This window comes from Arachis ipaensis, chromosome B7 (genome assembly GCF_059453495.1).
Source record: "Arachis ipaensis isolate K30076 ecotype BB chromosome B7, ASM5945349v1, whole genome shotgun sequence".
Taxonomy (NCBI): Eukaryota; Viridiplantae; Streptophyta; class Magnoliopsida; order Fabales; family Fabaceae; genus Arachis; species Arachis ipaensis.
In genome coordinates this window covers 143,138,325-143,153,816 of record NC_142442.1, presented here as the reverse complement: position 1 = coordinate 143,153,816, position 15,492 = coordinate 143,138,325, and the positions used below count along the sequence as shown (strand labels likewise).

Genomic DNA, 15,492 nt, shown 5'->3' with positions numbered 1-15,492 from the left:
ATGTTTTAATAAAAGGAACAGCAAATAAGGAATATGACGCACTTAAATGGCACGCACCACAAAATGACATATACGAGACGAAGAATCAAGATTGTATACTAAGTTAATTCATAATTCATTCTACCCTTTCAAGATCACTCTGATAATTGAAATGTAAAGTGTAATCAAAACACAAAATTAGCATAATGTCCCTGCAAATCACTCTGACCATTCAAAATCCATGAAACCATAATAGGCCAACAAGAGAATGCTCCAAGCACTCAATAATTAAAATCATATAAAATATTTAAGCTGCTGAAACCAAAATATACTAAGCATGAGCATGCATTCAAGATCGCTAAAATTCACCAAAATGCCTAAAGTAGCAACTCTGAATTATAGAAACAAAACCCCTTTGTCATGTGAATATGTAAAACTTTAAACCAAAGCAGGAATAATAAGACAGATTCTAATCATAAAAATGATGAAGAAGCTCAAGGAATTAAAAAATGAACGAGAGTATTAACATGTGGCATAAAAAAAACACCAAATGCAAAGAAGAAAACAGGGTGCCAACACACATATAGGGAAATGATAAAACGAAATTAAGGAGGATCTCATATTGTACACAAGTGACGCAACAAAAAGGACCGGAGATGTTCTAAGTGAAAATTTATAATAGAGATTGGTGGCACAAAAAGTAAACATAGTTCTACAGATAGATCATAATAGAAAATATTAAAATATTTTATATAGCAATAATAATGCTTCGACAAAGGAACCCTAACATATTATAATCCTCAAAAGGATTAGGTTTCAGACTCAGCTGGTGCACTCTCAGCGGCTGGTGGAGGGGTAACGTCGGAGGCAGGGGCCTGAGCTCCACCGTTATCGACGGCGACGGCACCGGTGTTAGCTCTGGCCTTCACGGTGTCGAGCATCCGCTTGCTGATCTCCTTGGAGTACACCTGAAGGATCTCGATTCCATCGTCGTCGGAGGCCGCGGAGCCACCGGCGGCGGCGAAGGCCTCGTCCTCGATCTGGCGTGCTGCGGCGGAGGCCTCATCGGGGGTCATGGTGCCGTAGCGCTTGGAGAGCACGGAAGGAGTGGATAGGGTTTCGATTAGGCGGTTAACGACGGCGTCACGGGTGCGCTGTGTGGGTGGCCATATGCTGAAGGAGATGCCGCCGGGGCCAAGCTTGGCGGCGGAGTTGGAGTGTTGGTCATGGGAGGTTTGCTGCGGCTCCGATGGGGTTGCGGGTGCGATTTCCGGGTCGGTCATTTTTGTTGTTGTATAATTTTCGTTTTTGGGAGATTTGTGATTTCGAATTAAAGAAGTGTTTCCTTTTACACTCCCTTAGTAGCTTTTTGAGGTAAGCAAGGATAAGGATGGTTCACTAGTACATATCACACTTTTTTATTCAATTAACATTTTGTTTTTACTGGCTACTCAGAATAAAAAATTAAATACACTGTTCAGACATCCAATTACTCTAAATAATACGCAATTAAATATCTATATTTTGACCTGATAGTAATATACAAACTCAAATAATCACGGTATTAATTTTGATTTAAATGAGAGAACCGTTTGAATCTAGAGAGGGGAAGGTGTATTGTGAGGTAATGAATTGACCACTGAACGGTGACAGATTACCTTGTAAGTAAGATCTACGGTGGTGGTGCCACCATCTACATTTTTGCATTTTCTTTTCTTTTACTCCACTTTTTATTTGGTGTAAGTGTAATGGAATTAATAATCAATTGTTCTCCAAAAACTGAAAAAGGCTAAAAAGACAAATCCATTGCTATTCAGCCCAACCCAACCCTTATTACATATGGGCCAAAGTGTTGTTGACTCGGGTAAGGATTCCTAATCGGACTTGCTATTCAGATATCGGGTCCCGACCCGATTACAATCCCAATCACAATCGATCCCCAACCCACCACCTCGCTACCTCTCTCTCTCTCTCTCTCTCTTCTGAGCCTAAGTACAATTTTTGTGTTCAGTGTTCATTGGAAGAGAGTGAAGATTTAACCTCAACAAATATACACTGATCCACCACTATGATCTCAATCTCTTCCTCTGAGTTGAACTACTTAGTCTTCCGTTATCTTCACGAATCAGGTTATTCTTTCTCTTAATCAACTTCCTTTTTATTTTTAAATTTTACTCCTCCCAAATTTTTACATAATGATTTTTGTGTTGTGTTAGGAACTCTTACACATGGTTTTTCTTTCCTAGTTTGTCTTTTTATCACTCTTTACAGAAAAATAAATAAAAAAAGTATTGTTAATTTCGCAAGCATGTATATGTCTTAGTACGTATTATCATCCCAAAACCGCGATTTTGGAAGGGAAATTATTATCGTAAATGCCAATTTATTATCCTCGGTTTGTTTTTAGAAATGCTAAATCCTCTGTACTTAAATATCATCTGAATTCAAAATATCAGTTACTTGTATTGGTTTATCCTTGAATATTGTGTGAATTGGAATTCATACCAATGTAAGCGAAGTTTTGAGCTAGGTAAAAAATTAAAGTTAGAAGTTTAACTGCACCATTAAGAGGATTTATCACCTTTTTTTTTTTTTTTTTTTTGCTAGGAAATGGAAAAAGTTGTATATAATCATTGCTCGTTTGTGTTATTTGAAAAAATAAAAAATAAAAAAATCGAAGAGTGGGCACCACTAAAGTTATGTGTAATTAATAACTTAACTATTTTGCAAATTACATGTTTCCTTCCATGTATTCTGATTACTGTCTTGTTTCAGGTTTTACCCATTCAGCATTTGCATTTGGGTATGAAGCAGGAATCGATAAAACAATAATTGATGTAAACATGGTCCCTCCTGGTGCTCTTGTTACGTTCATACAGAAGGGAATTCAATATCTTGAGCTGGAAGCAAACTTGAGTGGTGTAAGAATTTTATTTTGTGATATTGGGTTTCATGTTATCTCGTGTTGATATTGATCATATTAAGTTGTGTATAATGTATACTTAAGGACCTTAAGCTGATTGGTGTTTGTGTTAGGTATCCAGAGCGATGCAGACATGGATGAGGATTTTTCATTCATCCAGCCTCTTGATCTTATCACAAAGGACCCATATGAACTGCACAGTATAGTAAAGGCCAAAAAGGAAAACCAACGTCAAAATAAGCATGAATCAAACAAAATAACGAATGACTTAATTCAGGACAATGCTCGGGAGCACGTTCAAGAATTGGAAAAAGAGAAGAAAGAAAGGGAAAATGAACAAGGTTTGGAGAAAATGAAGCTAGATAAGGAAAGAGAACAAGAAAAGTGTGAACAAAAAGAACTACAACACCAAGATCAGAACCATGCTGAGAATCATGAAGATAAGACTACAGTTGAAAATCTAGAAAGTAAAGCACGCGGAGGTAAAATACAAATGCCTTATGGAGATCTAGCAGTTGAAAATCTAGCAGTCATTATTGATAGCATCTCAGATAAGGGTGAATGTATTTCTTTCATGCAGGGCCTGAGCCCATGGAGATCTCCCAAAGTTCCATTTCACTGCATAATGAAATTCCATCTTCTGATGTGAAAATTTTGGAAGGCCATACATCGGAGGTTTGGATTCATCTGTTTTCTCTTCTCATCATTAATTGATCTTATGTAATTTCACGTTATGTGAGGACTTACTGATTAGCTATTTCATTCCTAACAGGTTTTTGCTTGTGCATGGAATCCATCTGGTTCTCTTCTCGCATCCGGGTGAGTATAATGAGTTTATAAGGAAAACACACTCTTGTCATTGTCTACTCCCACTCCCTTTAGGCATGCTCTTTTGAATCAAGATAATATTCTTTTTCTTCATGTTGATATGGTTAGAGGACATAGAACAACCAACTGAACTTGGCTTATGTGTACAATGCAAGGTGATTTCTCATAAATTAGTAGTGCAATGAAAGTGTTCGGTATTAAAATTATCCATAATTTTGTATGGTGATTGGCACAGTTTCTGGTGCTACTTATGCAGGGTGAGCACGTGGCAAACAATGTTGATTTTTATCCCCTTGCTTCCCTTTCTCCCTCTTGACCAATTTCAAGTTTGGAGATTGAACTAATAGTTTTTGGAAAAAAAATATTGCAGATCTGGTGATTCAACGGCTCGAATTTGGAAAATACCTGATGGACCTTGTAACTCTTGCATGCATGATGAACCAGTAAATGTTGTGGTGCTGAGGCATTTTAAAGGAAGAACCAATGAAAAAAGCAAGGATGTGACAACACTTGACTGGAATGTGAGTCTTGGGGATTAATGTGGTAGCCTTCTTGCCATGCTTCTTCATAGAGTTAACTCTGTGTCTCTAGTGGGACATGTACCACACCATTTGGCTGAAAGCCTGATCATTGTCTTCCTTTACTGGTATATCCATCTTATAATCCAGCTAATATATTCCATCATGATTTTTGTTATGCAGGCAGATGGTACATTATTGGCAACTGGTTCCTATGATGGGCAAGCAAGAATATGGACTAAAGATGGTGAGCCTTTTGTTGTTTTATTTTATAAATGTGTTTCTTGTCATGATCTATATGCATCAACTAGTGAGTATGGAAGTTGTATTCTATGATGTCAATTGAAGTCATGCATCTGAGATTCTTTAGGAGAGTTGAAGAGTACGCTAAACAAGCATAAAGGTCCAATATTTTCCCTGAAGTGGAACAAGAAGGGGGATTATCTTCTTAGTGGAAGTGTAGATAAAACTGCTATTGTATGGGACATAAAGACTGGGGAATGGAAACAACAATTTGAATTTCACTCAGGTAAGCTAGCCTTTTTATGCGTGAATAATTTTTTTTATGGCTTTCTTTATAATCATAATCTTCTGCAAATTTTCAGCCCCCACTCTTGACGTTGATTGGCGGAACAGTGTTTCATTTGCAACATGCTCCACTGATAATATGATATATGTATGCAAAGTTGGAGAGAATAGACCAATCAAAACTTTTGCAGGGCATCAGGTATCACTTCCAGCTCAATCAGTTGGTTGACATAGAAACTTTCCATCAAAAAAGCAGAATGTTATGTTGGAGAATTCAGTGACTGCTTTAGTCTTGCTCTAATGTTTGAAATGCTGTTGTTTCAGGGTGAAGTTAATGCCATTAAATGGGATCCATCGGGTACTTTGCTGGCGTCCTGCTCTGACGATCACACTGCAAAAGTAATCAATGGGAAATTACTGGTTTGGCGTACTTTTGTATTCATAAAAAATAGACTGTCCAGTGAAGGGCAGTGGGGTAGTTAATTAGAAGAGAGTTCTGTTTAGATATATTGCCTTTTTTATAGATTTATTAAAAAAGTTAAGGGACTATGATTATTTGTTTAAGATGAAAACCATAGATGGGCATTTTCCCTTTTAAGTGTAAACCTGACTATCATTGTGCTTCCTAGTATTTATGAGTATCCATTTGTCTATTCATGAAACTATGATCCAGATATGGAGTCTGAAACAGGACAAGCTTATACATGATTTGAAGGAACACGTCAAGGTATGGCAATATGTGACCATGTGTACACTTTCCATTTATCCCCTTGAATCTATGCCCTAACAAAGCAATGTTACTTCAGGAGATATATACAATCCGGTGGAGCCCTGCAGGCTCTGGCTCTAGCAGTCCCAATCAACAATTAATACTAGCAAGGTAAAAATGCTTCCTACTGTTTATTATAATTAACGTGGAGACATTCTGAGTTATTTATTTATTTATTTATTTTTCGGTGTTCCGCCTCTAATTGGATATTGTTTTAAGCAGTGCCTCTTTCGACTCTACGGTAAAGCTCTGGGATGTGGAACTAGGGAAAGTACTGTACAGCCTAAATGGTCACAGGTGTGGAAATTAATACATACATTAGTTACATATGCTGATATATGACGAGGAACAAATGTTAAAACCTTATTAACATGAAATGACTAAAAACTGAGGATGGTTTATAAGCATTCCTGGTTAATGGAAATGCGGGATTAGTGCAAACTTAGAATTTTTAGAATTAATCGATGTTATGTTATCCCATCATTTTGATTTGTTCCTTTCTGTTACAAACTCTCAGGGATCCTGTATATTCGATTGCATTCAGCCCAAATGGTGAGTATCTTGCTAGTGGATCGATGGATAAATGCATGCATATATGGTCGGTCAAGGAGGGAAAAATTGTGAAAACATATGCTGGCAATGGTGGGATCTTTGAAATTAGTTGGAACAAGGACGGGGATAAAGTTGCTGCTTGCTTTTCAAACAATATAGTTACTGTCTTGGATTTCCGAATGTAGAGATTAATGTTAACTTGCTACTAATTATTCAGTAGTATATTTATTCCCCTGTACTATTACTTCCTGTTACAACTGTTGCACATGGCTTAGTAATTTAGTTGGCTCAGTTCTTCCACTATAAGTAGAATTAGAATAACTAGCTTCCATCGTAGCTTTTGCTTCGTTAAATGCTTTTTGGCACGCCCATAATGTTGTATATGGTTTCTTTATTTTATGTTACAAACAATTACCAAGTGCGTTTAAATGGGACTTACAAATTCTCTTTTTGGATGGATTTTTTTTTGGTGACTTCTTTTTGGATAGATTAACTGTGATCTGTTGGGTTTTCAAAATTAAATCTCAGTGTGATTCTTGATTGGATGGAGCCATGGGGGATTGTGGTGACGTGGTATTTTATGTATGTATGTATGTATGTATGTGACTCGTGTCTATTGACACTGATCCTGATCACTTTTTCGGTGTATTTCCCTGCCTCATCACCTAAGAGCAGTTTCAGTGGGAAACCTATCCCGGATTTTATTTATGGTCTATTTATTATAAAACGTAATTTTATATTAGTTTTTGCATCCTAAACTTTATATAAGAACTAAAGTATTCTTCTTTTTTACTTTGATTTTTATTATAATCCTGAGATAACTAATTAAAATAAAAATAAATTAATATAACTATTAAATTAATTTTTTTACAATAATATTATTAAAATTTACAATCAAAATATCAGCAAAATATTAGTTGGAGAAATTTAAGAAAATTTTTTGAAAAAGATTGAAAAAAATTGTGATAATAAAATGTGTGTAAGCTGGTCTAAGCTTCATTCAATTCTGTTTTTTTTTCCACCTCATCTCATGTTTCTTCGAACTTTCTCCAACATATTTTCTTGATGTTAATCCTACAAACTAAATTGATGCTCCCGTAGTGAACATTATTTTCATATTCAATTTTCCTAACCATGCCTTCTAGCTCACCGTTTGTCCAAATAAAGAGACCATACCATCTCTTAACAACGGTCTATCATACCTTCTGTTTTCCTAACATCATCATCAATTCATGATCACCATCATCTCAGCCTCAGAATCAATCTTTGTATCCCATCAAACTAGTACCACCAAGGTTGAAACTTTCCTCTGCTGGAGGTGATGGGGGAAATGGGATTGGACATGGTGGAAGTGGTGGCGGCAGCGGTGGCGGTGATGGTAGAAGTTGGGGTCATTAAGGGGATCATAGTGATTCATCATCTTTTGGGCCTCTTGGTCTTTTGCTTAATGGATGGAGATCAAGGGTAGCTGCTGATCCCCAATTTCCATTCAAGGTTCTGATGGAGGAGTTGATTGGTGTTAGTGCTTGTGTTCTTGGTGACATGGCTTCGAGGCCGAATTTTCGGGTTGAATGAGCTTGACTTTGTTTTCTCAATCCTTGTTGGTTCAATCCTCAATTTCACACTCATGTACCTATTGGCACCAACCATGTCAACTTCCTCATCACAATTACGGTCAATTTTCGCGTCTTGCCCCAAGAGTCACATGGCTTGGAACCTTGGTGATACAAAGGAACCATCTTTGCCTCCATCGGATTCGCAGCTGGACTAGCTGGAACTACTCTCTCAAATGGGTTGATTGCGATGAGGAAGAAGATGGACCCCAAATAAGCCTCCACCTACAATGTTGAATGCTCTAACTTGGGCAGCTCACATGGGATTCAGCAGCAACTTTAGGTACCAAACATTGTATGGGTGTTAGTTCTGAGGATGGTCAACAATGTCCTTTGTGGTGTTGGCAAGGTTAACAGGAGCACAAAGTGTTGGTGGTGGTAAACACCAAAAGGAACAAACTACTGTGGAGATTGGATTTGCTTCTGAGAAGGAGAAGTTGGTGGAAAGGGAAGAGGAATTTCAGAGCAGTAACCAATCAGCATCATCAAAGTGATTCTGAAAATCACTCTCATGTTGTTGCTTGTTTTCCAAGTAGTTTATCTATCTTTTTTAAACCTTTTGTGAAGGGTTGTTGGGAGAGGCTTTTCTTCTGAGTTTTCTGTAGGTCCTTTTCATTTTCTTCTTTTCTTATTATTGTTACTATCATCCGAATGTCATAACTTTGAGAAAACTTTTGAGGTAGCACCAAAATAAGTGAGTAAATGAAAAAGGGTAGATTTGAGATATTGATAATGTGTGATCCAAATTTTGTGGCATTTTGGTGTGCAGGTTACATTTTTGTTTTTTAGCTCATTCAATTAACATTGTTCCCTTGCAGTCAACTTTGGATGTATTTTTTTGACTTAAAGTGACATCTACCTACCTATAACTTAATTAGTCTTTTAAAACACCCATTCTGTAACATCATCTTATCAAGTCAACCAACACAAAAATCTACTCTCATTAATATGGTGGGAGTATTAAGTATTAACTTCAGAACAAATTGAAAAAGAAAACTCCAATTTTGCAGCAGCAATTTCACCAAGTGCACTTTCACATAGGTACTAGCGGAAATAATTGTGCATATATAACACCTTATTTGGTTGGTATACTACCAGAACAAAACCTTATCTTGCTAAGTGAAGTCAGACATTTGGTTGGTATACAATTTATTAATTTGTTTTATGTATTGTTAACACAGTAACAAACTACTACATAGATCTTCTTAAACATGGTCAAGGAAACACGAGAATTCATATATCATGATATATCAAAAGTCACAAGATGCTATAGTATTAGCGAATGGGCCATCAGCACCATGAAATATCAGATCTATATGTCACAACACCTATTGAGAGAGGATTAAAAAGAAGAAAAAATTACCATTTCCACCTTTGGTAAAACTATATATACAAGTAAAAACTCTACATAAGGGACATGTTCTAAATGAAAACTTGGCTCAATTGTAAATCTGATTTCATCTTTGACCTCTCTCTTTCCACATCCTTCATTGACAATCTCTCCAAATTTGTGAAGCTATGTCTTCAGACATTGAACTAAAGAAATGCATATTGCAGTTGCAGGAACATTAGAAATCAATCTTGCACGAAATGAAGCATAGTTGTGTTCTTATCTTACAGCTTCAGGTGCAGAATTGCAGTACAGTGTATGCAAGCAAACCAACCTAGTGAAAGTTAGACACAAGGTAGCAAACCCCATACCAAGAATGAGGCCACATGTGCTCTTCCTCTTATCCAAACTAAGGGCTCTCTTAACTACAGTTCCAAAGCTCGGGATCAATCCACCACAAGCAAGAACCATTATATGATCAAGGCCACTATAGTCAATACCGGTGAGGATAGCCCCTATTGCTGATATTGGACCCATAAATCCAATTATGGCGGCGGAGGCAAGGGAACCATGCCAGCTATCTGTGGCACCGAAGATGCAGCTAGCCACGGCTGCGCCTCGGGGGAGCCCATGTAGGGAGACCGGAAGGACCATGTGACGGCCAAGTCCATATGCTTTTGGTGCAGCCACTCCCAATGCTAGTCCTTCTGCCAAAGCGTGAAAAGCGACTGCACCGCATGATATGAATGACTGAAGGGTGTGAACACTAAGTGGGAAGCCTGTAAGTGTAGGCAAGTCACCACCCGAGGCTTTTTTGGATGCCATCTTCAATACACTTGAGGACGTAAAATGGACCAATGCAGCCCCCATTGCAAGGAGCAACATAATGGGAATAAGTCCTAATTTTGAAGACAAAATAAGCTGCACTGGTCGCCAGGCTCCAAGAACAAAGGCAATGCCACAACCCGTGCCCATAAGGAGAGCATGCTGGAGATGAAACGCAAGAGCAAATGCAACCAGGATAACTCCACCAAGTAATGGCCCCAGGCCAAAAAGTAGTGAGACAAAGAAACCAGAAGCATCCTCAGAGCTGTAAAAAAAGAAATCAAAATTCAGGGAAGGAAAACGAAAAAGATAGCAGACAGAATACGAAAGAAATTCCATTATTTTGCAGTATTTGTTTTCAAATTTTAGCAAAGGATGGATGATCAATACTAATTGTCCAAGCCAGAATCCAAACAAAATAATACAGTTGATACCCCAATAGGAACCTGTCCTCAACAAAATAAAAAAATTCAGCAAACTCACTTGTAGTCATGGGTGAAATTCTGAAATAAGGTGCTTAGAGCTTCCATGAATGCTACAGAAAGGGTTGCTGCTGATGCAACCTGTGAAGCTGAGGCTTCCTGAAATTGAAAAGGGAAGAGAAATTAATATTGCATATCTATAAAGCATGTAGGACTTGACGGACAGATTCCATTTGCATCCCCACCCAGCACATTTTATGCTTCCTAGTGAAGTTATTTGGATCCCTCATTTGTATAGAGATGTTATGCTAGTAGGCTGAGTTGAAGTAGACCTAAATTATTTATTAGTATAAAGAAAAGAATTATATTATGTAACAAATCATCTCACATCAATAATTCAAGTCTTCTCTTGTCCCTTTTTCTTCTTTCCCCCATAAATTTCTAGTCACTGCAAGCTTACTAAAAATCTCATGAGCCAGTCGAGCCTTCACCTGATTGCTGAGGTTTTAGGAGACTTCGTTCATGACATCCGCATCCCAAAAAAGAGGACAATGCAGATGAAAATATCTATTGTGTAAAATAATAAATTGCTAATAACCTTGAATGCATCAGGAAGAACTTCTGCAACAACCATCCAAATCATGCATCCAGCAGCAAATCCAGTACAAAAAGGAAGGAACTTGCTGAATGCATCAGCACAAATAAATGAAGGAACAGCTACAATTGGCTGCATCAACATTTGAATAAGAAGTTAAGCAACTAAAGTCAAAGACAAGGTTAAACATTTGCAGTAGACTATAGAGTTATATGCCTACTCTTTTGTGACTTCAAGAAAGAGTGCGTATCAAAGACCAAAATTTACAAGCAAAGTTATATTATATAATTCAAAAGTGATTTTAAAGATGCACCTGAGGTAAAGAAGTAATTACACTCCACAACATAGCATTTTGTGGAGAGACACCCCTTGATGCCAGCACCATGCTCACCGCTAATCCCTCTGGTATGTTGTGTACAGCAATAGCCAAAGTTACCAACAGGCCTTGAGAAAAACCCTTTGAGCCAGCAAAAGAGACGCCAACCCCAGATCCCTCCCCAAAAGAATGGAGAGTCATTATTCCAATCACAAGAACAACTTTAGCTGCATCTGCACCTTTTAAATCCAGCATGCTTACATCCCCATATTGCTCAAGAAACTGAAACCCGAGAGATTATACAAGATACAAATGAGATCATTATAAAACCAAGACAGACCGCTAAGGTAAATTCAAGAAAACTGCAAGTATAAAAAAAAGAGCATTTGAGAAGAAACTGGAAAACAAAAGAAGCTGCCCATGATACCTTTTACTAATGATCAATTTATCAATCTATCACTACAGCCTCAGCGATTCAACATTGAGTATCAAGATAGGTATCAGTAAACAGAGGCACACAGTTACACCGGGCATATAATTTCTTTTATGCTAAAAGTAGAAAGATAGTGATAACAATCCGAATGGATCCTCTCAATTGGTATATGTCAAGTGTAGATTTCCTCCATTAATCGTACAAGGGCTGACCTTGTCATCAATGTTGAAATCTCACATTTGACATGGTAAAGTTATTACTGTGAGGATCTGCTCCCCTGATATAATATGAAATGATTAACACAAAAATTGATTATCACCTTCTTGCATAGCCAAATAAAGATTCCTCCAGATAGAATCCCAGTGACAACCCAATTTCCCGCGCCAAATTCCTGCCCTTCCTGTACGAGGTCAAAGCTTGCAGCTAACATGACACCTGCAGCCATTCCATTGCACAATCCAGCCCACTGCGGATCAAGCTCCACAAAGAAGAAGGGCACAGCACCTAAACCAGTGGCAGCTGCCATTGCCAATGTAAATAATGCGACTGTAGAAATAGAAACTCTATTGTTTCCACCCTTCCTATTAGTCTTCATAGTATTACCATCCTCAAACTTAAAGGAACCCTCACCAGTTCCATCAAATACATTGGCTCCTACATCCTTATCCGGGGCAGATCTAACTATTTGTGAAACTCCTTCAGATTCGGCGTTTGAAATGACAAACAGAAGAACGCTTAAGACTAAAAACAACAAGGTAACGCATAACCTAAGCTTCAGATTTGGAGCCATGTGCAACATTTAACCCCTCTACCCAAATAAAACTGTCACACTCTTTATGCCACCAGCCCCAAATCAAAATCCTCCAAAAGCTACAACTCCATAGCCAATGGAGGAAGCACAACACAAGCTTCTTCAACCAGCTTAATTGAGGAAGCAGTTGTTGATATCATCATCAAACTCAATGCAATTCAAAAAAGTCACCTGAAATGCATAATGCAGCTGAAAATTGATACAGGGTACTAGCAATTTAAGGCCATCCTACCTACACACACAAGAAAATGAAAAAGGAATTATTAACACACACTCAAATTCCAATTCTAATAATATGGACAAGCAGTGTAATTTATTTCCCAAATAGAAGAAGAACCAATAATATATCATATCATATACAATTCATATCTAAAACCCAATTAAACCACCAACAATTCAGTCATTATCTCAAACAGCCCCCCATCCCTCTAAAAAAATCCAAAAAAAAAAGCTTTTTCCCCCTCTAAAAAGGATGGAAATTTTAAGCAATAGTTGCAGAAGGTGAAGAAAAGTGAGAATCACATACATGATTGGGCCATTGCTGCAAAGCGGCAGAGAAAAAGGATATACGAAATGGGATTAAAAAGAAGTGAGAGGGTAAAAATAAGAAGAGTGTGGAAAAAATGGAAACCCTAATTGAGTAGAAGAAGGGAGAATTATGAGAATTGAGGTTAAAAAGGAAGGAATTGAAAGAGAGAAGACGATGTTTATCTTCTTGCTTTGTCAACAGTGACTAGAAAGGGAAAGGGAAATTAGAAATTAAATTTCAGTTTTCAGGGGTTCCGAAAACCAGCGACTTAACGCACGGAGAAAACGCATTGCAGTTTGCAAGCTTATACGCTGTCTCTTGTCTTCTTAGTTCTCAGACCGATTTTTAATTATTAGTTTATTAGTTTAATCAATTCAATTGTAATTTAATTAGAATAACTATTTTATAATAAAATAATAAACAAAATAAATCACTAAAATTATATTCGAATAATTTTATTATTAATAAAAATTAAATATATATTTAAAATATAAACTAAATAAAATTAAAATTTAAATTTTAAATTTTAAAATTTTTGTTTTAGTTTTAATTTTTTTAATTATTAATAAATTATAATTTAAATATACATCTAACAATCAAATTGAATAAAATTTAAAATTTTAATTTTAAAATTAATAAATACTTTAAAATAAAAAATACTAATACTCAAATAAATAATAAAAATTTCAAATAATACTATGATAAGATATATTAGATATATTTTTATTGAATAAGATCTAAAAAATTTAACTTAATTATTCATTTTAATTATTTAAAAAACGTTAATGTTTAAATAAGTAATGAAAAAATCTAACTAATAATAAAAAATAAAAAATATTAGATATGTTTTTATCGAATAAGATATAAAAAAAATAATTTTATTTTTAACGTTTAAATTTAAATTTTAGATTTATGACTTTGGATGTATTTTAAAAATATTTTGTATATAATTTAATAATTTTAAATGTGTTATAATTGAAAAAAAAATAATTTTTATGAACATATATTTTAATAATTTTAAAAACGTTAATGTTCAAATATATAAGTAATGAAAAAATTCAACTAATAATAAAAAAATAAAAAATATTAAATGCGTTTTTATCGAATAAGATATCAAAAAAATTAATTTTATTTTTAACGTTTATATTTAAATGTTAGACTTATGATTTTGGATGTATTTTAAAAATGTTTTGTATATAACTTGATAATTTTATGTGTTATAAATAAAAAAAAAAAACAAATTTTATGAACATAAATTTTAATAATTTTAAAAACGTTAATGTTCAAATATATAAGTAATGAAAAAATCTAACTAATAATAAAAAATAAAAAATATTAGATGAGTTTTTATCGAATAAGATATTAAAAAAATTAATTTTTATTTCCGCAACAATTTTTTCTTTTGCATAGTCATTAATTTTTTTATTGTGAATCATTCATAACCAAATTCGCAAACTAAATATTTAGACGACTAAGTGATTAAATCACTCGCATATTCTTTTATTTCTGTACTTCAAAACGTGAAAATATTAAAAATGAGAAAAATGTAACTAACAAATAATCAATCAATCAGATAATATTAAAAAGATATTATGAATTTTTTTTGGATTTAGAACAGAATTATAAATTTAAAAAGAAGTATAATAATAATAAAATATTAAGTATGAAGTAATAAATTTACTTGCAGAGGAGTAGTACTCTTAAATTGAATTTGTTATGAAGAACGAGAGAGAAGAATGTATAGGAGAAAGAGAAAAAGGTAGGAGAGAAAAATTGATAAAGTAACTACTTTATGAGATGGATAGAAAGTTAAAAAAAATTTAATATTTAAAATTTAAATTAATTTTAATTATCAACATGTTCTAATTAAAATTTAATTAAATAATATTATTTAAATTAGAAAACTAATTAAAGGTTGAAAGTTAAAAGACAATTAGCATTTTCCTTTTAAAATTATGGTCTAAGATCAACAAAACACAAGACACATCCCACAACCACACTAGTGCAAAAGTTTCTCGCCTTTATCTAAATTGGAGTCCTCACTCAAATTCTATGTGACTAAGACCATGTGGAGCTCCTAAAAATTTGACTACTACTGGAGCTCCTAAAAATTTGACTACTACTTCCCAACATACAAAGACAACAATGACATATCAATTTGGAAAATTTGGAACTCTTATATGCTCAATCAAAGGAACTAAATCGAGCCTAAACCAAAATTGTTATATCATATAACTGTTTTTCATTTCTATTGTCAGTTCACACTAATAAAAATGAGCTCGGAAACTAACACGAGTCACAATGTTAAATCTGAGAATCCTTGTTGGCTAATTGAAATTTGAGGGTGCAATTTGAATTTGGTCTGCAATTTCAAGAACCATTGAGTATTAGCTCCATGTTTCTTCGAACTTTTTGCCAACATATTTTCTTGATGTTAAATTATTTAGTGAAATCATCTCACCCGAGGGAAAATATCGTATTCTCAAACTTTGGAGAATCCATATTGAAGAGCAAACATTTC

The 15,492-nt window shown here is 35.1% G+C and overlaps 3 protein-coding genes and 1 pseudogene across 5 annotated transcripts; 2 read left to right on the top strand and 2 right to left on the bottom strand.

Annotated features, from left to right (window-relative positions):
* Positions 1-563: 563 nt before the first annotated feature.
* Positions 564-1,371, bottom strand: LOC107606387 (MFP1 attachment factor 1). Its single transcript, XM_016308455.3, has one exon. It carries the CDS (start codon positions 1,260-1,262, stop codon positions 789-791), a length of 474 nt encoding a protein of 157 aa, XP_016163941.1. The 5' UTR covers positions 1,263-1,371; the 3' UTR covers positions 564-788.
* A 567-nt stretch (positions 1,372-1,938) lies between these two features.
* LOC107606386 (WD40 repeat-containing protein HOS15-like) lies at positions 1,939-6,549 on the top strand. 2 transcript variants are annotated; one of them, XM_088493542.1, is made up of 14 exons: positions 1,939-2,108; positions 2,755-2,900; positions 3,024-3,384; positions 3,483-3,577; positions 3,675-3,721; positions 4,101-4,251; positions 4,432-4,495; positions 4,619-4,777; positions 4,854-4,975; positions 5,101-5,175; positions 5,450-5,503; positions 5,583-5,656; positions 5,768-5,842; positions 6,063-6,549. In XM_088493542.1, exons 1-14 carry the CDS (start codon positions 2,048-2,050, stop codon positions 6,280-6,282), a joined length of 1,704 nt encoding a protein of 567 aa, XP_088349668.1. In that variant the 5' UTR covers positions 1,939-2,047; the 3' UTR covers positions 6,283-6,549. The 2 variants fall into 2 exon arrangements, with proteins under 2 accessions (XP_088349668.1, XP_088349669.1); XM_088493543.1 differs by having other exon boundaries at positions 1,963-2,108; positions 3,016-3,384.
* A 784-nt stretch (positions 6,550-7,333) lies between these two features.
* LOC107607966 (protein RETICULATA-RELATED 3, chloroplastic pseudogene) lies at positions 7,334-8,434 on the top strand (annotated as a pseudogene).
* Positions 8,435-8,918: 484 nt separating this feature from the next.
* LOC107606385 (putative zinc transporter At3g08650) lies at positions 8,919-13,300 on the bottom strand. Of its 2 annotated transcripts, none has more exons than XM_016308451.3 (6): positions 12,969-13,300; positions 11,951-12,674; positions 11,196-11,480; positions 10,886-11,014; positions 10,349-10,446; positions 8,919-10,130 (listed from the first exon to the last, which is right to left on the bottom strand). In XM_016308451.3, exons 2-6 carry the CDS (start codon positions 12,428-12,430, stop codon positions 9,320-9,322), a joined length of 1,803 nt encoding a protein of 600 aa, XP_016163937.1. In that variant the 5' UTR covers positions 12,431-12,674; positions 12,969-13,300; the 3' UTR covers positions 8,919-9,319. The 2 variants fall into 2 exon arrangements, with proteins under 2 accessions (XP_016163937.1, XP_016163938.1); XM_016308452.3 differs by having other exon boundaries at positions 11,951-12,613.
* Positions 13,301-15,492: the final 2,192 nt, after the last annotated feature.

Excerpts from the sequence above, each read along its gene's own strand:
- LOC107606387 (XM_016308455.3), bottom strand. The coding sequence starts at position 1,262 with ATGACCGACCCGGAAATCGCACCCGCAACCCCATCGGAGCCGCAGCAA.
- LOC107606386 (XM_088493542.1), top strand. The coding sequence starts at position 2,048 with ATGATCTCAATCTCTTCCTCTGAGTTGAACTACTTAGTCTTCCGTTAT. Across the intron at positions 2,901-3,023 it reads TGGAAGCAAACTTGAGTGGT|AGCGATGCAGACATGGATGA; the intron begins GTAAGAATTTTA and ends TTAGGTATCCAG. Across the intron at positions 4,252-4,431 it reads TGACAACACTTGACTGGAAT|GCAGATGGTACATTATTGGC; the intron begins GTGAGTCTTGGG and ends TTTGTTATGCAG.
- LOC107606385 (XM_016308451.3), bottom strand. The coding sequence starts at position 12,430 with ATGTTGCACATGGCTCCAAATCTGAAGCTTAGGTTATGCGTTACCTTG. Across the intron at positions 11,481-11,950 it reads TTATTTGGCTATGCAAGAAG|TTTCTTGAGCAATATGGGGA; the intron begins GTGATAATCAAT and ends CTCGGGTTTCAG. Across the intron at positions 10,131-10,348 it reads AATTTCACCCATGACTACAA|CTCTGAGGATGCTTCTGGTT; the intron begins GTGAGTTTGCTG and ends CTTTTTTTACAG.